General features: G+C 35.7%; 1 protein-coding gene across 5 annotated transcripts in view; it reads left to right on the top strand.

The window, feature by feature from the left end:
* The window catches only part of FXR1 (FMR1 autosomal homolog 1), a 60,809-nt gene that overhangs the window by 15,151 nt on the left and 22,295 nt on the right, over positions 1 to 23,363 (top strand). For all 5 annotated transcript variants that reach the window (XM_049629557.1, XM_049629560.1, XM_049629559.1 and 2 more), the window contains exons 2-9: positions 5,367 to 5,419; positions 7,031 to 7,124; positions 17,885 to 17,956; positions 18,377 to 18,525; positions 18,750 to 18,843; positions 19,270 to 19,386; positions 21,097 to 21,267; positions 22,563 to 22,641. In XM_049629557.1, the coding sequence (XP_049485514.1) occupies positions 5,367 to 5,419; positions 7,031 to 7,124; positions 17,885 to 17,956; positions 18,377 to 18,525; positions 18,750 to 18,843; positions 19,270 to 19,386; positions 21,097 to 21,267; positions 22,563 to 22,641 (829 nt within the window). The remainder of the gene's footprint in view (positions 1 to 5,366; positions 5,420 to 7,030; positions 7,125 to 17,884; positions 17,957 to 18,376; positions 18,526 to 18,749; positions 18,844 to 19,269; positions 19,387 to 21,096; positions 21,268 to 22,562; positions 22,642 to 23,363) is intronic.

Here is a 23,363-nt window from a genome sequence, read left to right as displayed (position 1 = left end):
ACCCCCTACACCCTCCCATGACTACCTTCATCAAGTTGAAAACTGTTTTTCAGCTGTAGTGTTTTCTGCCTTTTAGGTAGATAATTCTGTGCACCTTGTTCTTTCCACAGACAATTTAAGCTCTCACCTCAAAATTGCTAAATACATTATGCAAATGTTAAAAAAAATGAGGTTACTGTTTATATTCTGATAAGGAAGGATCTGCAAGATAGAAAGGAGAAAAGGGAAGTTCATAGGAATTGACAGTAAACATAAGATTTTAAAGAGGATTTGTATATTATTGAAATTACAACTTTTTCTGTGATTACTCCTTCATATAGTTCATACCCATTGTTACTTTTGCTTATTAGCTTTGTTCAGCTTTTAGGTCACTTGACACTTATAAATTGGGAATTTAACTCTGCTGTGTTCCATCCTCTTCTACTCTTTTCATGTGATGATTGTTTACCTATTTTAGCTTTTAGGTATTGTAAGCTTGTCAAACTTTTTGTGGCTTTTGGGTTTTGTTTATTTGGTTAGAAAGGCCGTCCTTACTCTGAAGTTAAAAGTAACTTGTGGTTTGGGATCTTTATTGATTTAAAACACTTTGGGTCTTTCATCCATTAATTCTATTTTTGGTGAAAACATCTATTTCATTTTTTTTCCAATAATTATCCAGGTGTCCCAGTACCATTTAAAAACAATCCATTCCTCCCTCTATTTGTAATTTCCTAAGTGACTTGGACCTGTTTCTGGAATCTGTTTTCCTTTAAAATGTGTTTTCTTTTATCTTGGTTATTGTAGCTTTAAAATAAGCTTTACTATTTGGTAGGCATAGGGGTGCCTGGCTGGCTGAGTCCACAGAACATCTGACTTTTGATCTTGGTCGTGAGTTTGAGCCCCACGTTGGGTGTAGTGATTACTTAAAACTTAAAATATTTGATTGGGATAGTGTGTTATCTTTACTTCCTACCCCCACTTAAGTTTCCTTTTTGAGTGTTTTCTTTCTTTCTTTTTTTTAAACAGACTTTGGTGTAATTTTATTAATATTAGCCCCTTTTCCCCCAATGGAATCATCATTCTCAGTATTTTAGTGGGGTCTCATAGAAGGGCATATTGAAAATTTTACAATATCAAGATCTCCTATCAAAGAATGTGATAGGATTTAACATTTTCCTGAGTATTCTACTTATGTTCATCAGTTGAATTTCAAATTTATGTACATAGGTCCTGTACATTTATGTTGTTTTAACTGTGGAGGCATACCTAAGATTATATTTTTTCATTGCTACTGCTATTAGAATATTTTTTGTCTGTTTTATTTTCCAGCTGCTTTTTGCTTTAATGCTTGAATTGTTGAAATTTAAAGAAAAAATTATTTTTGAAAAATACTTTTGAAAATACTTTTGAAAAATCACTTCAGGCAGTTCTTCTATAGCTCAGGGATTCTTGCTGTTCATCGTGTCCCTTATCTCAATTTTATACATGGTTCATGACATTCTGAGGTTTTTACTATGTAATGTTCTATTTGTTGTTTTGTTGGGGGTAGCATTTTATTTTATTTTATTTTTTTATTTTTATTTTTTTAAAGAATTTACTTTTATTTATTTATTTTTTTAACGTTTATTTTTGAGACAGAGACAGAGCATGAACGGGAGAGGGTCAGAGAGAGAGGGAGACACAGAATCAGAAGCAGGCTCCAGGCTCTGAGCCGTCAGCACAGAGCCTGACACGGGGCTTGAACTCACGAACTGCGAGATCATGACCTGAGCCAAAGTCGGACGCTTAACCGACTGAGCCACCCAGGCGCCCCGGGGGTAGCATTTTAAAGATACATATATGTTTTTAATTTTTTTAAGTTTTTTTTTTTTTTTTAAGTTTATTTTGAGAGTGAGAGAGTGAGCAATCATGAACAAGGGAGGGGCAGAGAGAGAGAGAGAATCCCAGGCAGGCTCTGCGCTGACAGTGCCCTGAAATAGGCTTCGAATTCAAAAACAGATCATGACCTGAGCTGAAATCAAGAGTTGGACGGTTAACTGACTGAGCCACCCAAGTGCCCCTAAAGATAATTTCATCACATTTTAGATGTGGTATACTGCCTTGTTGCTTATTGATGCTATTTTAAATTATAGTTAATAGTGTTACATATAATCATATAAAGAGACCGTTTTGTAATGATGAATCTTCCATGTTTGCATAGCTATGGGAAGAAAAGAAAGAAATCTCAAAGATTTTGTTCTGAGAAATATGGGTTCTGGGCCAGATGAATAGTGAATAGGAAGAGAGAAACAAATCCCCAAAGGTTGGACTAGAATACAAGGTGGACAGAAGTTGTGAAGACTTAGTCATAAAGCCCCCTACTGCTTTGTGCAGAGAAATGTGACCTTTGTAATTCAGTGTCCCCTGACTCCCAAGATTTTGGCAAAGACCCAACCCTGCCATTTTGGGTCTTGAGTGTATAGGGACCTAGCATCATCATTCTGGTGACTTTGAATGTACAGAAATAATTTCAGGAGTGTGGACTGAGTCCTGAATTAAATGGACAAAGTTTCATAGAGATCTGGCCATTAGAGGTACCTTATCCTTAGAATCTAGAATTTGGGGATTAGAACATGTTTCCTAACTGTTCATCACAGCCCAAATACATTTTAAGAACCGGGTTTTAAATTCTTTTTTTTTTTTTTTTTTTAACCGGTTTATTTTGAGTGAAAGAGAGGCAGTAGGGGAGGGACAGAAAGAGGGAGAGAGAGAATCCCAAGCAGGCTCCTTGCCAGACTCGGGGCTCAATCTCATAAACAGGAGATCAGTGATTTGAGCTGATCAGTGACCTGAACTGAAATCCAGAGTAGGATGTAACTGACTGAGCCACCCAGGTACCTCCTGGGTGTCCAATTCTTAATCTGCTTAATCTCATGATTGAGGGGTATTAAGTAATTAGAATAGGTGTCTAGAGTTGTATTTTCTCTTAAAGTTTGTGGAAAATGTGCATCCAAATAAAGCTGGTGTTGGTGATGGAAGTAAAGGGGATGGGGCTGGAAAGAGATGAATAAGCATTGAATTTTAGATAGGATAAAAAAAGATTTTTACTGTAACGAAGGGTAGAATTTCCCCAGTGGCTTGAAGTTCTTATTTGAACGAATTCACTGTGTAAACTATACAGAAATCTTAAGGATTACTTAGTGAAACATTCTAGACTCTGAAAGTGGTTTCTGAAGGACTAGAAAACTAGTGAAAGTTGGAAATAGGACTCATTTCTGATGGCAAGATGTGTTTTATTGTCATATTCGTGAACTTGGAAATTTTCAGTTTCTGAAGTATTCCTTACAGATGTTATGGGTATTAATTTGTTGGTGATGTAACTATGAAAGTGATGACCAAAATTATTGCTGAAAGTGGATGTGTGGCTGAACCTACTAGAAATAAAGAAACTGGCTAGGCTGTCATTATAGCATGGTCAGATAATCAGAAGTGGAATGTTAGCTCTTAATATTTATTTATTTATTTATTTACTTATTTATTAATGTTTATTTTTTTATTTTTTATTTTTTTATTTATTTTTTTTTTTGGGACAGAGAGAGACAGAGCATGAACGGGGGAGGGGCAGAGAGAGAGGGAGACACAGAATCAGAAACAGGCTCCAGGCTCCGAGCCATCAGCCCAGAGCCTGACGCGGGGCTCGAACTCACGGACCGCGAGATTGTGACCTGGCTGAAGTCTGACGCTTAACCGACTGCGCCACCCAGGCGCCCCTAATGTTTATTTTTGAGAGAGAGAGAGCGTGAGCAGGGGAGGGGCAGAGAGAGAGGGAGACAGAATCTGAAGCAGGCTCCAGGCTCTGCGCTGTCATCACAGAACCCGATGTGGGGCTTGAACTCAGACTGTGAGATCGTGACCTGAGCCAAAGTCGGACGCTTAACCGACTGAGCCACCCAGGCGCCCCTAGCTCTTAATTTTTAACTTTAAGGAAGAAAGGAATAAAAAGATCTCCAGAATTGCATGGCTGGAGCTTCTATAACACTCTTAAAAGGAATGTATTCTGAATTTTAGGCCTCATATGAGGATATTTGCATTGAAATGTCCCAAAGTACACAAACAAAGCAGGTAATAGACATTTGAAGCTGGAGTGAGAATCAGGGCCAAATACAAAATGATGCAGTTAATTGAGTAGCAAACGTGAGAAGAGTGCACTGACCTTAGATTTATTAGTTACCTACATTCTGTGATTGGTGAGTCTGCATTATTAAGGAAAATGTTTTTGTATTAAGCCACATCTGTTACTCTCTCCTTTTTTAAGAATTTCTGTCTGTAGTTCCAAAAGTTTTCTGTAGTACTGATCTTGCTTTTCGGTTTTTCCACTGCCAGTTTGTTTCAGTGTTGGGTTTGCTAATTTGCTTAGAATTATGTCTGATGTAGTAAGTATTCAATGTTAGTAATTGTTGGTTTGTTTTTTAAATAACTGACATTTACTCTTCTGTTTTGTAAATTTCTAAAGTTTTGTTGTAATGTTTTCTCTTTATTGTCTTTATTCTTGTGTCAGTTTACGTCTTAAAATTCCTTTAGTGCTATTTAATGGACTTTGGGAGGAAGATGAGGTCAACAGGATATGTTCATTCCTGCTTTGTTTTAAGCAGATACTGCAAGTGTGTTCTTTATTTAGCTAGTTTTTAGTGGACATTATGGAGTTTAGTGTGATAAAAATGTTTTAGAAAATTATTTACTGAATATCTTGTGGTTCAAAGTGTGTGTGTAAGCATTTGACTAAGGCTGAGAACTTTGCAGTTCTGTGTGACAGTAATATAAAGTATCATTTAATGTCAGTTGTAATCATACAAGTGCCAAGGACTGCTTTCCCAAGGTGTACAGTCGTGGAGCAAGCACTTGAACCATTATTCTACACCTAAGTCCTTTGCTCTCTTGAATGTCCTCTGACAGTTTCTTTCAGTTGCATCAGTCAGATGACGATAGATTAAAAATACTCAACTAGAAAATGACCCCTGATTTTTATTGAGAATCTTTATATTCATCCCACAATGGTTTTGCAACAATGTATTTACTGTAACCCCCCGTTTTTTTTTTAAGTGAAGGAAGATGGGAAGTTAGGAAAAAATGAGATTAAATTAATGGGAGGTTAGTATTCAGAATGAAGTCATGCTTTTTACTAACAGTTGATTATAATTTAGTGTTTATAATCATAATTTCACCAAGTACTATGGTGACTATTAAATGTTTTAAATTCTCATAATTCCATTCTGTGCCCCAAATGGGGCTTGAACTCATGACCCTGAGATCAAGAGTCACATGCTCTACTGACAGAGCCAGCAAGGCACCCCAGTATAACCTTTGATTGAATATTGATATGCTTTTGATAATGTTTTTGTTTTTCACAGGGATTTATCAAAGATGTTCATGAAGACTCCCTCACAGTTGTTTTTGAGAACAAGTAAGTTATTTTTTTTAAATCGATACAGACCTTGATTTTAACGATTGGTTGTGCTAAATTGGTGTTTGCTTTTGGATATTCCTGTTGCCAGTGAAAGTGATTTTGCTCTTGGGTGGGGATCTTTGGTTGTTTGATCATCTTATCAGTTCAAGTAATTCTAGTTTTGATGACTTTTCACCATTTTTCTGCCCACAATGTACTTGTCACTTTTTCATGACTTTCTTTTTTTTTCCAAAACATAGGTGAACAGGAATCAGTATTTTTTGTAAAAATGGGTGGCACAAATGGGATTATGCAATGCTTAATTCTTAAAATCCAAGAATGTTGAAATGATGTAGAAGGCCTTTCACATGGCTACTAGTAGTCCGAGTTGAGTATTGGGCTGCTTTTAATTTAAGCTGGATATTAATAAGGAGTAATAATCAGTTTTATAACTGTTGTAAGATCTAGGTCATGTAGTTTCAAAACTTGGTTAGGAAGAGCTATAAAGGAGCATTGTATAATTAAAGGTCAGAAAATAAATCTTCAACTTCCACTTTTTAAAAGGTAGCTGCCCAGCAGCTGTTTTCATGTAGAAACAAGTGTTGGAATGATTTCTGCCTTTAGCAGCTGCCATTTAGACTGTAATGGTGAAAAGAAAGCACCCAAAAATATTCCTTATCTCCTGATGTTTTGCACAGCATTTGCACCTGGAAGCTATAGGAATTCATGTGGTGATGTACCTCCCAGGCATATGAATGACCTATTAGAACTTAGAGTAGGAATATCCATACAAAAAATGTGAGTTAAGCAACAGCTAAATTTTTAGTTTGAGAGAGCACACGTACGTGTGTGCAAGTCAGAGGGGCAGAGAGAGGGGGGAAAGCGAGAATCCCAAGCAGGCTCCACTCCCTCAGCCTGGGGGTTGATCTAATGAACTGTGAGATCATGACCTGAGCAGAAATCAAGACTCAGACACTTAACGGATTGAGCCACCCAGGCACCTCCTAAATTTGTTCTAATACAGTATTTGCTACAAAGATTGAAAGTAAACTTTTCCCAGGTTTTAAGATTGTTGTATGAATTCATTGCAGAAAACATAAATTCTGTGTAGGAAAATCTTTTATAATTCAGGCATGCAAAATAATTGAGTAATTTTCTGTGTTTCTGTGAACATGTACACATTATGCAGCTAATATTTTATAATCTCTGAAATTCTGTTCCTTGATAGATCATTTACTTGTAAAATTGAGAGAAGTTGATTGCACTGCCGTTTATTGGCAGCAGTGTAGATGTGACATTATTTTGAGTCTAAATTACTACTATGAACTTAGCCTATTTCATTTTTAGGATAACGTATGTATTCCCTTAGGATGAGTAATTTGGATGGTGATACATAATTACTATTAATGTTAATTTAGAAACTTCATCAACAGTCTTGCAAAGTCTGTTTTACCTCAACAAACTCATTACTTGGAAAAATAATATGAACGAAGCTTGTTTTTCCTTAGGGAAAGCTAAATGATTAACTTGAAAAATATATACCTCTAAGCATAGACTGTATAGTTTCCATATTAGGGGCTTATAGAATAATCTATTCTAAAATTGTTAATTATTTTTCTGATCCTTCAGCTGGCAGCCAGAACGCCAGGTTCCATTTAATGAAGTTAGATTACCACCACCGCCTGATATAAAAAAAGAAATTAGTGAAGGAGACGAAGTAGAGGTACGTATTTTAAGTTTTATTTTCTTGTGCTTTTTTTTGTTTTGTTTTAAATATCCTTGTAGGAAAGTCTCTTTAGCTGATAGAGAATAAATATAATTCCTCTTCTCTATTCTTTGTATTGTTAATTGGCTGTGTAATATAGTAGTGCTTGAGTTTTGGAACCAGAACAGGGATTCATTGTCTCAGCTTTACCATTTTTACCTTTGTGGCCTTGATTAATTTTTTTTACCACTAAAATGAAAATAATTTGGGAATTAAACATGGTAGTACCTTTGTATTGGTTTGTATAAAATCTGACACAACTGTGTGGTGTTGGTTGCTGTTTTCCTTCTTTTTGCTAATTACTTGAAAATTCTCTTGTGCTTTTTTTTTTAGTGTCTTTGTAATAGGTATCCTTTAATATGGTGAACGTTGATATCGTTGATACGTAACTGTGAAATATTGTATTTAGCATATTGCCTTGTTGAATATTTTAGAAATGTCCGGAAAATTTTAAAAGTACAGAAAAACACAAAGGACTAAACAGGAATTGCTGCTGAGAGAACAAAACTGCTGTTAACCATTTTTGTCATTCCCAGGCTCGCTCTCACCTATTCTTTTTTTTTTTTTTATAACGTTTATTTATTTTTGAGACAGAGAGGGACAGAGCATGAACGGGGGAGGGTCAGAGAGAGGGAGACACAGAATCTGAAACAGGCTCCAGGCTCTGAGCAGTCAGCACAGGGCTCGACGCGGGGCTTGAACTCACAGGCTGTGAGATCATGACCCGAGCTGAAGTTGGACGCTCAACTGACTGAGCCACCCAGGCGCCCCTCGCTCTCACCTATTCTTAAAAATAAAAGTGAGATCATATAGTATTGCTTCTTTATATATAGCTTTCTTTTTTTTTTTTTTTTACACTTACTAGATTTTAGATGTCTGTCTTAAGTAAGTGTTGGTTAATATGCCTGATGTTATGTAAAATGAAACTTGGAAATACTTGTCAAATAGAGGTGTTATGAGTTTGTTGGAGATAGAAATTTGTGATTTTCAAGGAATTGACATAATTCCTTCAAGTGCTCTAATACGCTGAATATATTTCTCACAGGGAGTTGGTTTGATAATACTGAAAGAATTTTCAGGTTTCCTTTGTACCTAGTTTATGTAGGGCGGGGGTAGGGAAACCAGAGGTATAGGAGAACCTATACAGATGAAATAGCTGTCTAAATGTTTTTATAAGCACTTACCAGTACCTACTCTGTGCCAGACAATGGTCTGAGCACTTTGCACATGAATTCATTTAGTTATTTGCCTTTTTTTCCTGTAATTTTTAAAAAAAAACATTTTTTTTTAACGTTTATTTATTTTTGAGACAGAGAGCATGAACAGGGGAGGGGCAGAGAGAGAGGGAGACACAGAATTGGAAGCAGGCTCCAGGCTCTGAGCCATCAGCCCAGAGCCCGACGCGGGGCTCGAACTCACGGACCGTGAGATCGTGACCTGAGTTGAAGTCGGACGCTTAACCGACTGAGCCACCCAGGCGCCCCTTTCCTGTAATTTTTAATGGTAAATTTTGAGTTCCCATTAACCGTAGGTGTTATATACCAGGAAACCAAAGAATTATGGCACTCCTGACAGCCTGAAAGCATTTCCATTCTAATATTCAACCTAGATTTTAATTACTTGCTCTAAGTTCGTGGGGGCACTCTTGTTTTTGGTAAATCAAGGCATGTTGTAACTTAATTGTGTCTGGGCACCGTGAGCCTGCTCCCTAATGGTATAATGGTATAGGTTTCACTTTACTCACTTTTTTCTTTTATAGTTCACTTCCACCAAAAGTGGGTACTAAGAACTTTTTTATAAGGAGATCTGTAACTGTAGTCTTGGTGTGCGTATTTGTGTCCTTTAGGGAAATGTCATAGATGGTATGGGAAGACACAGGGAAACAAAGTGGCAAAGTGATTGCTAAAAATTAAGGAATGTGAAGTAGGTTACTGGTGGGTAGTACTATGAACTGGTAGTGGTGATGCTGCTAATTACTACTGTACCTGTTCGCTTGGACTTCCGTGAAAAAATGTTTTTCTCAATACTATATCCTTTCCTAATTAATTTCTTTCTGTAGGGATGGTAAAAGAGCTTGATTTATTTTCAGTTTTGAAATTTTATTTCTGTTTTAGAAGTTCTTCCTTCTGGAATTCTGGTAATTAGTCAGGAAAAACAAGGAATGACTTCATTTTTCGAAATGTTCTAGAATTAGGAATGTGTGGTGGTTGATTCTGAGATTAATGCTTTTCATACTTTTTAAATTGTTGGTCAGATACTCATTGATAGTGTAAAGGCTCAGATTTAAGGAAAAACTTGGTGGTGTGCTCACAATGTTGTTACATTGTGCTTTCCCCTGTCTCAGACTTAGAAGTTCCTATCCGGTTCCTGGACATCTTTTTGGCTTGCCTCCCCAGCAGTATACAAAATACTGGTGTAAGAGATGGAATGAATTGGAAATTGATGATTGCAGAGTATTTTATTTCACATTGTGTTTTATGGTTCAGTTGGTGAAATTTGCTACTTAAATTGTGAGACTCATCTGAAACTAAGATGTTCTTGTCATTTTTTCCACTTTTGAAAAATTCGAAAATTTAAATAAAGTTAAAATTGATACTCTACCCATGGATTTGTTGGCTCCCCCCCCCCCTTTTTTTTTTTTTTTTTTTTTTGCTATCATTAGTTAGGAATCTGTCTACATGACCTGGAATGTTTAGGAATTGTGGTTATTCGTGCTTTATATTTTGAACCAATTTTTTGAAAACTCCACTTTTTTAAATTTTTAATTAAAAAAATTTTAATTTTAGTGTAGTTAACATACAGTGTTAGATTAGTTTAGTTGTACAATATAGTGATCGAATAGTTCCATGTATTACTCAGTGCTCATCAAGATGAGTGTACTCTTTATTCCTTTCACCTATTTCACCCATCCCCTCTGGTAACCATGTGTTCTCTATAAGAATTTGTATTTTGGTTTATCTTCCTTTTTTTTTCTTTCTTTTGTTTTATTCCACATATGAGTGAAATGATATGGCATTTGTCTTTCTCTGACTGGCTTATTTTGCTTAATGTTATACCCTTTACCTTCGTCCATGTCACTGTAAATGGCAAGATTTCATTCTTTTTGTGGCTGAATTGTATTCCATTGTATATGTTCTGTGTATGTGTACTATGTCTTCTTTATTCATCAGTTGATGCACATTTGGTCTGATGCACATTTTGATGCTTCCATAGTTTGAATATTGTAAGTAATGCTGCAGTCAACATAAGGGTGCATGTATCCCTTCAAATTGGTGTTTTTGTATTTTTTAGGTAAATACCCAGTGGTGTGATTAGTAGGTTGTAAGATAGTTCTATTTTTAATTTAAATTTAAGTAAAGTGTAATATAAGAAATGAAATGATACAGAATTATATAAAGTGAAAAGCAGACCTTCCCTCTTAGTGTGGGTGTGCTTGTCTGTTCACCATATCTTAATTATCATTTACCAGAGTTGTGTTTCTCTTCAGCTTTTTTATTTGCATTTATAAATAATGTTTTATTTTAAGTTAGAGAAATTGGGAATACATTATATTTGTGATTTCTGTGTTCAGTTAGGATGTAATTGGACCTTTTCATGTCTGCATATACAGATTTACCTCATTCTTTCTAAGCACCCCATCATATTTATTAAGATAGGTGTATCATAATTAGAAGACATTGAAATTGCTAAATTGGAGGCATGTATATTTCAAATTTTGATGGTACCAAAATGTACCAATTTTGTCCTCCAAAATGCATTTTGATTTACCACTTACACATTGGCTAACACATAAAGGTATTTGTTTCCTCATAGATTGGCTGGCTGGGTTGTTATTAATTGTAAAGTTTTATAAACCTGATAACAGGAAGGGGATGTCTTCTGAGTGTTCATTTGTTTGATCACTAGTGATATGGAGCTTCTTTTAAATTAGTTTATTGGCTTTTAGCCCTTTGTTCTATGAATTGTGTGAGTTTTTTTGTCCATGTAGATTTTGATAATAGAACATTTTTGTATTTTATGTAGGTTTTTGTGTTATATGTGCAGTCACATGCTCTACCCCTGAGCTATACCCCCATTTTTGTGTTATATATTGTACTTTCTCCCAGTCAGTTAAAAAGCGTATTTAATGCCTTTTGCCACAAAGTTATAATTTATTCCAATCTGCCAATTTTTTTTGGTGTGGCCTTCAAGATACTCCTTTTAGTATTTCTACAGGTATGGTCTGTTCTTTTTTTTTATTAAGGAGTGTTTAGGTTTTTAATCTAACTTCTCTAACTTAGTACACAGTATATTTTAGTATATTGATATATTTAAATCATCAGCCACTGTTTCTGCTAGTCACATATCATAAAGCAGTAATAATAGCTGATGCTTGTATAGCACTAACATGTGTAATATATGAATAATTGGTTTTTTAAACAGATTATCTCAGTTTGACATAACAGTCTCTTTAGGGCCTCTTCTAAATGCTGTGAATACTTTATTAAATCTTTCCTGGGTCGTATAGCCTGAAGGTTGGGAAGCTGAGAACCAGTTTCAGTTTTTGTCTTAAGTGTTATTCTCTAATATGTTAATTATGCTGTATTCACAGGGTGTTGTCAGTTTTGTGCCAGACTTGCAACTCCTGTTCTTTTGCACCTTTGGGAACCTTTCCTTTTTGCAGAAGGGAAAGATCACTTTGATTTGGCTGTCAGTAATGAATTAGAACAAAAATGATCCAGGAGAGAGCTTTTTGTGGAACTTTTCAGGCATTTGTTTAAAGTTCAGCCATCTGAAATTTTCATTCTTGTCAGTCAGGAATGGCTGAATATTGACAATTTCATATGATTTACTCTAAAATATTTCTGTTATAAAAATGTTAGGCTACTTGAGGATTTACCTTTCCAGTCAACCTGAGGCTGACGTGGAATTAGAGAACGTAAATTAATGTCATTGGTCCAGTGTTGTCAAGAAAACACTATATGATTTATAATAGAAAGATGATTTTGAGAGGTCTAAAATTCCAAGCTTTATTTTTAAGCCCTCTTTGTCACTTTCTTTGACTTTTAAGAAGCTGTGACATAGGTTTTAAAATCCTTACAACATTTAATACAATTAAATTTTTCATCATTTGTTTGCTTGTTTGATTTTGCTAACTTAAGATTGCTAAGAAAATGCTCAGCTTGTGAAGTTGGAGGTAATGAGAAAACAAAGATTTTTTTTTAGAATTTCTTAAGATGGCTATATAATGTGAGATTACCGAAGTGCAGTAGAAAATGTTTTTCCCCTGGTGATTTTACATGTGAAGTTTTGTCTTTATTATAGATACCTGCCTTGTTCAGTAAGTTAATACGTGAGCTCACACAAACACATTACATAGAAAGTCTGACATCTGAGGCTAGTGTATCATTTTACAAGGTTTTTAAAGTTTTCTTCTTGGGTTTAACATATTTGATTAAAAAACCTTTGTTTCTTTGTTTCTCTCTCTCTCTTTCTTTCTTTCTTTCTTAATTTCTTTTGAATTGTGATGCTTTTTGTTTGAGATAAGAATTCGCACATTTTTGTTCTTGCAGCATAGGACTTTTCTCTCATTTTATGGCAGATTGTCAGGCTTTGTTAATACTTTAATAAATGCTGGGATAGAGGCCTTGAGAGAAAGTAGGTAAAGGTAATAAGAATACTTTGAGATAGGACACTCCCTTACCTTAAAATTTTTTAAATTCAGTATTTTAGGGGTGCCTGTGTGTCTCAATTGGTTAAGCATCTGACTCTTGATTTCAGCTCAGGCCATGATCTCACAGTTTGTGAGTTTAAGCCCTATATCAAGCTCTGTTCTGACAGTGTGGAGCCTGCTCCAGATTCTCCCTCTCTCTCTGCCCCTCCCCCTTTCTTGCATGTGTGCACGTTCTCTCTCCTCCCTCCCTCTCAAAGATAAATAAAAATGTAAAACAATTTAAAAAAATAAGCATTTGACTTATACAAAAGATGCAAGATATGTGTAGTTTCCATTGTACCTTTATTTAAAACAATATTTTTTTAATGTTTATTTTTGGGAGAGAGAGCAAGAGCCAGGGAGGGACAGAGAGACAGACAGACACAGAATCTGAAGCAGGCTCCAGGCTCTGAGCTGTCAGCACAGAGCCCAGCGTGGGGCTTGATCCCATGAACAGTGAGATCATGACCTGAGCCGAAGTTGGACTGACTTAACAGAAGGTTAACTGACTGAGCCATCCAGGCACCCCTCCGTTGTACCTTTAAAAAATGTCTCCGTTTGATTCTTGGAACCAGTCTGAAAATTTTACCTATTTGTAGTCTTTCTTATAATACCAAATCTGTTGTTAGTCTTAGTGCTTGGGAAGTGTTCTTAAATGTGCTTCTTAAAGAAGAGGTGAACATACTCATCTTTATTATGTGGGAAATGGATATTTTCCAAGACTTAAGAAACTCATTTGTTAAAAGTATCAGCAACATACACAGATGAGAAAATACTATTGTATAGGTAGATAAGTCACATTAGTGTGTTCTAGATGTTAAGCTTGTTTTTCTAATGTACGTATTCCATTTTTTCATAATAGATTATGATTGTAATGAGATAGCGGATACAGAGGAATAGTACTCAACAAATATATCTCAGTTATAAAACCAGCTGCTGTGATTAAATATTCAGTTTAATGGTTAATATTATTTAGAAATTTTCTTTATAATTCGGTGAAATTAATAAACATTCTTTATTTCTGGTGTTCATATTATCTTTATTTGGTTGTGACTTTGAAAGGGATAGTTGAATGTTATTATCTTGAATGAACAGTTGATTACGTTAGGATCCAGACTGAATTCCATTTAAGTAATAGTTTGGTAGTGTGCTAGAATTTGGAGACCATTTTGTAATAAGGTTTGACTTGGAGTTGTTTGGTAGCAAGAACCCTGAAATAGATTTTTGGAATTTGAGTCTTCATATTCTATCCTCCACTACATGAAACTGGACTTTTTCAGCTTGAGTACTGTTGTGTGTTTAGGTCTGTCACAGGTGCTTTTTGATCTGCTTTTTTTTTTTTTTTAAAGATCGTCCTTGGATTTGAAGAAAGAGAATATTAAAACCAATGAGGGCCATCGCTTGAGAGTGTGATTTGCTCCCTTGGAATAGTTTGGAAGTTTAAAGTCTGAATAAAGGGAATTTCTATGAGGTGCTTCTACTCCCAATGATGTAGTCATAAATATAGTAGTCAACATCTGAGACATCGTATAGTAGGTCACAATAACAATGCTGGGTCAATAAAGTGATTTTTTTATTGTATGGAATACACTCTTCATTTTATAAAGAATGTGATTTGACCCACTGCTGCACTCAGGTGGAGCCAAATTCATACTGTTTGATTCAAGCTTCAGGGACTTGGATTTAGTTGGCTTTATGTGAGTGAGTGGCTTTGTCTTTCAGCGGTAAACTTACTAATGAAGCTTACAGAGGTAGATGTTAAGTATGGAATGGAATCCAGCATTTTAATGTTCATGAGAGATAAAGCCTCAAGGCAGTTCAGAATGGTTTATTCTCTCTTTTGGAGGTAAACTCAAATAGGAAGCCAGAGTCCTAGAAGATTGTGTTTTGGTGAAAACAGAATTAGAACAAGGGGATTAGGTAGATTAAAGACCTATTTTTGTCAGCAAACTTTTGAGGCACCCATTCACTAGATCACCAAGAGATACTCCAGTCTGCTTAGCTGAACTGCCTTTCCGAGATAGTACTTGGCATGGACACTTTCCCTCTGGTTCTTAGGGTTTTCTTGTAATCTGCAGCGTTTTTGGGAAAATGGTCATCACTTCCATTTGGGTCCAGTGGGCCATTAAAACAATTTTTTTTTTAAGTCATTTCACATATAATTTCACAGAAGTTAATAAAAGGATGCTGAAAGTCAACATTAAGGATTTTGATGAGCATTTAAAAGATAGCAAATTCAACTTTTTTTTTGATGTTTATTTACTTGAGAGAGAGAGCACGAGAGAGCGCGCGGGGGAGAGGCAGAGAGAACTAGAGACACAGAATCTGAAGGAGTCTCCAGGCTCTGAGCAGTCAGCACAGAACCCGATGCAGGGCTTGAATTCAGGAGCGGTGAGATCATGCCCTGAGCTGAAGTCAGACACTCATCCGACTGAGCCATCCACGCACCCCAGTAAATTCAGCTTTTTATTTCGTATTTTTTTGTTTTGATAATACATCTACCTAAAGTGAGAACAGGTCCCTATTGCTCATCAGCTCATGCATATAAACCCAGAATAAATTCATCTTACAGATACTAATGTCAAATTTAAAACACATCTAGTAAGTTCTGGTTTATCATTTCATTCTAATTCATCTTATACTTGAATTGTAATTATAATTATATAATTATAATTATCAGAATCCAATACTCTAAGAATATTTTGGAACTTTTAGTAGCTTCTAAAATTATTGAACAGACCAGAGACATTTTTGTGCTACAGTTATACCATTTTCATATTTAACCGATTGCATTGACTAATCCATTGAATTTTTTCATGTCTTCATCATCTGTTTCTTTCTAGTTATCTTTGCATGCACAGCTGTTTTGGCATTTGTCCATTTATGAATTGTATGGTGTACATTTTGGTGTGCAAACAAAAGATGAAAGAATATGGAATATGGTCACATGTCCTTTTAGAAAAACAGAATGGTCCCCAGTCTTGTCTCAGGATTTTGTATGATGAAGTCCAATTTGAATGATTAACTGGATGAGAATACTAAATTTCCTTTTTCTCCTTAGAAGTGTATTGTTTGGGAATATTCATCTAGGTTGTTGTCATCTAAGGGCTTCATATTGGGGAGATTCTGCTTGTAATTTCACATTCATCATTTGAATCTAGGGTGCTATCTGCATCAGTCCTGATTCCTCTGATAGTTATGAAAGTTCTTCCTCTGTAAATTTTGTCTTTACAGTTATGGGTGGAAAATTAAAAATTCTGAATTCTTAACTGTTCAGTGAAAACCAAAGGCAGACTGCAAGAATGGTGTCTCCAGTCTTTTTATACTTTATTCTTGAAAGACTATGCAGTAAAACTACAGGGTGATGCAGTAGTAACACTATATTTCACTGTTGTGTTCTTTCAGGTGATACCATCATTCTTTTCTTTAGACTTTTTTAAAGCACAATTGGAAATAATTGATGAATGATGGTGAAGTAGTAAAGTGTTTCAAGATCCAGAAGAAACAGGATCACTAGATTTCCCCAGAGAGGTTCCATTGGATACATACAATAATTGCAAGATAGAATGAGTTTTGTTTCACTCTAAAGAAAGTAAAATTTATTTTTTGGAGACCTATAAGAAAGGAAAAAAGTTGCGACGAAGTAGATTTGCTCATAAAAAATGTACAGGTAAAGTTAAGTCCACTGGAGCCTGATTGGTATATAGGTCTTCCTTTTTTCTGATCATGGTGCACTGTGAAGTTGATCATGAGGTTTTGACTTATTTACATTCCCAGTATTCCCCCACTTCAAGATTACTCTCAGATCACCTCAGTGAAGCTTCAGGCTTTCCAACAGTATTTGCATGTTTAATAGTTTGCATTTAACCCACATATGGGTGTTATCATTGGTAGGTTTTCTCTGCAGAGGCATCCTTAGTTCATATAATCAAGACTTTTGTGGGGGTACTTCTTGGTCATCTGTTCCTCCAGCCTCCCCCCTCCACCCCCTGATTTCCATGTATTGAAAACGGTATATCAAACAAGATGCTGTATCATAATAACTCTAATCCCTAATGGAAACTTCTCTAATGTGTTATGTTAACAAACTACTTGATAATTACAAATACAGAGCATATAAGGTGATTTTTTGTTGTTGTTGTTGTTGTTGTTGTTGCAAAGGATGCTTGTAAGATACTTATGTACCCTGCTAGAGGTTCTAAATTTAGAATTTAAATATTTACTGTTCAGGTGAACCATTTGTGCATTTGATTCAGGTTCTTCAGCAAGGAATCTAAATATCATATCCTTGAAGGAATTTTAAAATTGGGTTTCTTTTTGAAAACAGCTCTTGATTTCAACATTAAAATTTTTTTTTAAATGTTTTTATTTATTTTTGAGATAGAGTGTGAGTGAGGGAGGGGCAGAGAGAGAGGGAGACACAGATTCCAAAGCAGCCTCCAGGCTCTGAGCTGTGAGCACAGAGCCTGACGCAGGGCTCGAACTCACAGACTGTGAGATCATGACCTGAGCTGAAGTCAGACGCCCAACCGACTGAGACACCCAGGCGCCCCTGATTTCAACATTTTAAAAATAGTTATCAGATTTCAAATACATCTTTAATAAGTTCTAGCTTATCCTTGTGTCTGATACTTGCATCACCACAACACAGTGCTTACAGATGAACAGTATTGACAGAAACTGAAAGAACTCTCTTTCACACTGTGTTAAACTGTCTTGTAAGAACAATTCTTTAAAATACTTACTTATGTTTAGGAAACTCACAAATTTGGAATTAGATTTCCAAGGAGCCAAATGGCCCAAAAAAGGGTTCATTTTTGTTTTTCAGTAGTAAAATTTAACTGTACATGACTCTTTTATTATATTATTTGTAGCACACTAGTTTCAGTACAGTGACATTTTTGATTCTGGAGTTTCACGGGATTTCGCATTTAAAATAAGTTATTGTTTATAGTGTTGAAATCTTTCAGAATGAAGGATTCTTCATTCAAAAAAGATAAGGACCTTTTTTCCCCCCTCTTCTTAGGTGTATTCAAGAGCAAATGACCAAGAACCATGTGGATGGTGGTTGGCTAAAGTTCGAATGATGAAAGGAGAGGTAAGTAATGTTAACGCTTGCATTGTGACTAGTTTCTAGGGAAATAACCTCAACTCTTGGTTTCTGTAAATGCTACTTCAACTCTTAGTTTTGTTTCTAAATGCCTACTTTATAAATAGTTCATCATACATTTAAAAAGTTCATCAGACCATTAATTTTTATTTGTTTTCTGAACTTGCAAACATCAAAGCTGCTCTCCAGGGGTGCACTTCAAACATGTGAGGACACCAAGGTTCATGCTTGTAAGAACATATAATCTAGTTTTAAGGCAAATCAGATTGACGTAACTAAGCTGTACTTAGTATTTGTGCCACAAGGGGGAGGTTCTACTGGTTAAGCTGAGCAAGGCAATTAGAATTTCATTTAAAGCTCATTATTTTTGTTCAGATGGGATTTTAAAAGTATTTTGATGTCTTTTAGTTTTATGTCATTGAATATGCTGCTTGTGATGCCACTTACAATGAAATAGTCACATTTGAACGACTTCGGCCTGTCAATCAAAATAAAACTGTCAAAAAAAATACCTTCTTTAAATGCACAGTGGATGTTCCTGAGGATTTGAGAGAGGCGTGAGTAGTTTTGTTTACTACTGAATTGCTTTGTGAATTAAGAGGATTTTTTAGTGCTACTAAAATCTTTTTTTCCCAAATACCCAATCAGAAACTTGATAGAAAATCTTTTTAATAAACAAAAGTTTTAATGGGTAGTGTTGAAATGAAAAACTTAGTTTGTGTTATGATTGCCTTCTGAATTTAATCTGTTATTTAAGTCTTAAATATGAATTCCTCTCTAGGTGTGCTAATGAAAATGCACATAAAGATTTTAAGAAAGCAGTAGGAGCATGCAGAATTTTTTACCATCCAGAAACCACACAGCTAATGATACTGGTAAGATAATTCCATATTTTAAGGTAGTCAATGGATATTTTCCGGATTTTATAATTAAGTATTTCAAAAGATAAAAGCTAACTTGGTACAATAGTGAATTTATTAATCCATGTGGGAGAAAAATTTTTACAGCTATAAAATGTTAAATTCTTTTGTGGAATTAGGAGGAAAAAATACGACATTCTTAACAACATGAAATTATTAACATGTGGGATCCTGGATCCTTCTGTCTCCACCAATCATAATTTGAGTAGCAGAACTAAATAATATGGGAATTCAGAAAAGAGTAAGATTACTCGTGGAAGAGGGTATGGTGGGTGAGGAGAGAAGTGTAGTAGTTGAGAATCAAGGAAGGCTCTATGTGGAAGCCCTTTGTATTATCTTGAAAAATAAGATTTTTTGAGTGATTAATTTGTTTGTTAATAGTCTGCCAGTGAAGCAACTGTGAAGAGAGTAAACATTTTAAGTGACATGCATTTGCGAAGTATTCGTACGAAGTTGATGCTTATGTCCAGAAATGAAGAGGCCACTAAGCATTTAGAAGTAAGTGGGTGTACTTAAAAGATTTTTTGTGTGTCCCACTTAGTTTCATAAGTATATTATTCATAAGTATATTGAGTTCCCTGGCTCAAACTACTTGACTGTTAGGTAAGGCAACTTGGGACCTGTTCTGTGGCTAATACTAGGAGTCATTGTGTCTATAGAACAATTGTTTTTTGTTACTTTCCCCAAATATAGCCTTCTGTTTGCTAAATGCCTGTTGAGTTTTTTGTTACGACTGAGGTAACAGGTGCTAAAAGAACTTAGAAACACATTAGGGATGTCTAGTAGAAAACTATATTGCTAGTTTTTCTTTATTCTGTCCTTACCGTTTTTTAGTGCCCTGTCAGCTGTCAGTCATAACACACTTCCATTAGTAAGTAGTTCAGTTTAATAACTCTTATGTAAGAGGAGAGGAGGACACATAGCATGTAGTTTTTAAAAAGAGCCTGTTGTTGGCTTTTCTATCCCATCCTAAGGTACTCCTCTCTTTTCTCCTGCTCTTCACTGGCCCACTGTTAGGAGAACCCAACATACATTCAAATCTTTTAGAAATTGACGTTTGTTTAGGACGAATTTGTGCATACCCTTATTAATTTAAAAGTTCCAAATAAGGGATATGTGACTGTGTTGTGAAAAATGAATCCTCTGAATTGGGGAACTCGTTGTATCAGTAATTCCAGAACATTGTTTTAGAATTACTATTTTCTGTGATCATGACTAAATAGGCTGATCAAACTCTTTTTCCCCCTATTACATGATGCCAAATGAGTATCCTTTATTTTTTCTTAGTTCTTTTTTTTAATTATGGTAAGATCCAACATAAAATTTACCATCTTAGCCATTTTTATTTTTTTTTTAGTTTATTTATTTTGAGAGAGAGCCTGAGTGGAGGAGGGGCAGCAACAGAGGGAGAGAGAGAATCCCTAGGAGCTTGAACCCACAAACCATGAGATCATGACCTGAGCTGAAATCAAGAGTTGGATGCTCAACCAACTGACTGAGCCACCCAGGCACCCCTCATTTTAACCATTTTTAAGTGTGCAGTTCAGGAGTGTGAAGTATGTTCACATTGTTAATCAACCAGTTTCCAGAACTTTTCATTTTGCAGAACTGAAACTATACCTGTTAAACAACTTCCGTATCCCCTTCCTCCCAACCTCAGGCAACCACCATTCTACTTTTTGTTGCTATAAATTTAACTACTCTAGAAACCATGTAACTGGAATCATACAGTATTAGTTTTTTTGTTAACTGGCTCATGTCATTTAGCACAATGTTCTCAGTCCACATTGTAGCGTGTGTTAGAATTTCCTTCTTTTTTTTTTTTCTTTTTTTTTCTTTGAGAGACTGAGAGAGAGAAAGCACGAGCAGGGGAGGGGCAGAGAGAGGGAGACAGAGAATCTGAAGCAGGCTCCAGGCTCTGAGCTGTCAGCACAGAGCCTGATGTGGGGCTTGAACTCACAAATTGTGAGATCATGACCTTAGCCGAAGTTGGGACGCTTAACCGACTGAACCACCCAGGCCCTCCTAGAATTTCCATTTGAAGACTGAATCATTTTGTATGCGTATATCATTTTGTTTATCTGTTCATTCAGTTGACATTTGGTTTACTTCTACTTCTTGACTGTTATGAGTAATGCTGCAAACCGATGTGTAAAAAACTTTATTTTTAATCTTTTGTAATAAGTTCTGACATACCTCTTTTACTAGTGCACAAAACAACTTGCGGCAGCTTTTCATGAGGAATTTGTTGTGAGAGAAGATCTAATGGGCCTGGCAATAGGAACACATGGTAGTAACATACAGCAAGCTAGGAAGGTTCCTGGAGTTACAGCTATTGAGCTAGATGAAGATACTGGCACATTCAGAATCTATGGAGAGGTAAGCTATTGTCTGACCCCACCTTGGGTAACTTAGAGCATAACTATTGTTTGATTGTATTTTCTCTGGAATTTCAGTTTCCCGGTGATAAAATACTTAAAAATCAGTCAGCCCAAGTAATCATTACATGCATGGAGGTGGGTTAAAGAGGATATTGTATTATATGGGGCAACGAGAGATTTACTGAGTATTTAATATGTACTGTTTTCTGAAGTTTCTTAACCCAACTGCTTCTGATTTTAACTCCCGATTTATGTGCATTATAAATAATGCACTTTGTTTTGAGGGCTTCCTACATGTCAGGCGCTGGTATTTATAAATAGCATGTAGTAGAGGAGCCTTTTTCTTTTTCTTTTTCTTTTTTTTTTTATTTTTTAAATTTTTTTAGCGTTTATTTTTGGGAGAGAGTGCAAACGAGGGAGGGGCAGAGAGAGAGGGAGAGACAGAATCTGAAGCAGGCTCCAGGCTCTGAGCTGTCCGCACAGAGCCCGATGCAGTGCTTGAACCCACAAACTGCAAGATCATGACCTGAGCCCAAGTCAGATGCTTAACTGACTGAGCCACCCAGGTGCCCCAGGAATTTTAACGATCATAATCAGTAGGTGCTTTTTAAAAAATATGTCTGCACAAAAATATCTTTTTAAATAATTTCTTATGTTGAGAATAAAAAAACTGCACAGACAGTATAGACAGTGTGAACAATTTGGTTATTTTAAACTTCATTTATTATGAGAGTGCATGAGTGTGAGACGGGTGGGGGAGCAGAGAGAGAGGTTGAGAGAATCCCTGGCAGTCTCTGTGCTATCAGTGCAGAGCCTAGTAATGGGCTCGATCTCACGAAGTATGAGATGATGACCTGAGCTGAAATCAGGAGTTGGATGCTTAACCCACTGAGCCACCCAGGTGCTGCCCCATGAACAATTTGTTTTTAGCATTCACCTGAAGAAATAACATGCGAGTGTAGAACAAATACATTTAGGATAAGGCTAAAATTTGGCTAACATGATAAGTAAGTTTAACTCTTGCTGTTTTATTAGGAGTTTAAAAGGGCTTAGAAGAGATTTTTTTTTTTTAAAGAGATGTTCTAATAGTATACTTTTTCCTAGGCTTTTTATAATTCTTTTTTTTTCTTAAGTACTTCATGAATTTTTTGACTTAAAATGTCACATTGATGGGCTGAGCAGAATCTTGTACTAGAGCATAATAATTCAGAACTTCTCATTTCTTTGTTTTTATTTTGGGTTGGGGTTTTCTTTAGGATTCTTTTTTATGTTTATTTTTTCCTCGTTCTGCAGAGTGCTGATGCTGTAAAAAAGGCTAGAGGTTTCTTGGAATTTGTGGAGGATTTTATTCAGGTTCCTAGGAATCTTGTTGGTAGGTACTTCTACTAACTATTAAATAAGTTAAATGTTAGTAATTATATACAGTGATTTAATGGAGATTTAATGTTTCTGATAACCATATTTTATAGTTACGGGAACATTTGATAGGGGTACTTTTCATTTTTTAGTAACATTGTGTGTGTCTTGTATCTCATTATCCTATTAAAAAAGTAAAGGAGTTTTCTTCTGTACAGAGTGACTCACTGATAAGATCCATGATTTTTATAACAGTTTGTCATTAAGTTTTTTAAAAGCCGTTTCATCCCTTGGGCTTTATCTTCTTATTCACTTAATGTCTTTTTATCCTTCATATGTCCATCAAAGTTGTCATCGTAATTTTTGAGAAGGTGTTTGTGATATTTCTTTTGTTTAGTGCAGAAGAAAAAGTAAGAGTGGACTAACAATAGGGTAATAAACTTCTACACAGTAGGCCCTGAATAAATAATAATTGGTTGTTGCAAAGGCATAGAATAAGGTAAGAAGTCATGGGCAGGAGAAAAGGATGGTGATTGTGATAGGAGGGGAGTTTTCACTACTAAGTTTCTGACACCATTAATGAAAATTATTGTACCCATGGCTTATTAAGATAGTGACAAAACTTTGAGATTCCTCCCTCGCCCCCAAATTTTGAGTTTGAAGCTGTAAAAGAGCTTTATAGTTTGGGATGAGTTGTTTAATAGCTTTGGTATTAAATCCTCTACATCTGTGCCAACT

This window comes from Panthera uncia, chromosome C2 (genome assembly GCF_023721935.1).
Source record: "Panthera uncia isolate 11264 chromosome C2, Puncia_PCG_1.0, whole genome shotgun sequence".
Lineage (NCBI taxonomy): Eukaryota > Metazoa > Chordata > Mammalia > Carnivora > Felidae > Panthera > Panthera uncia.
This window is presented reverse-complemented; position numbering and strand designations above follow the sequence as displayed.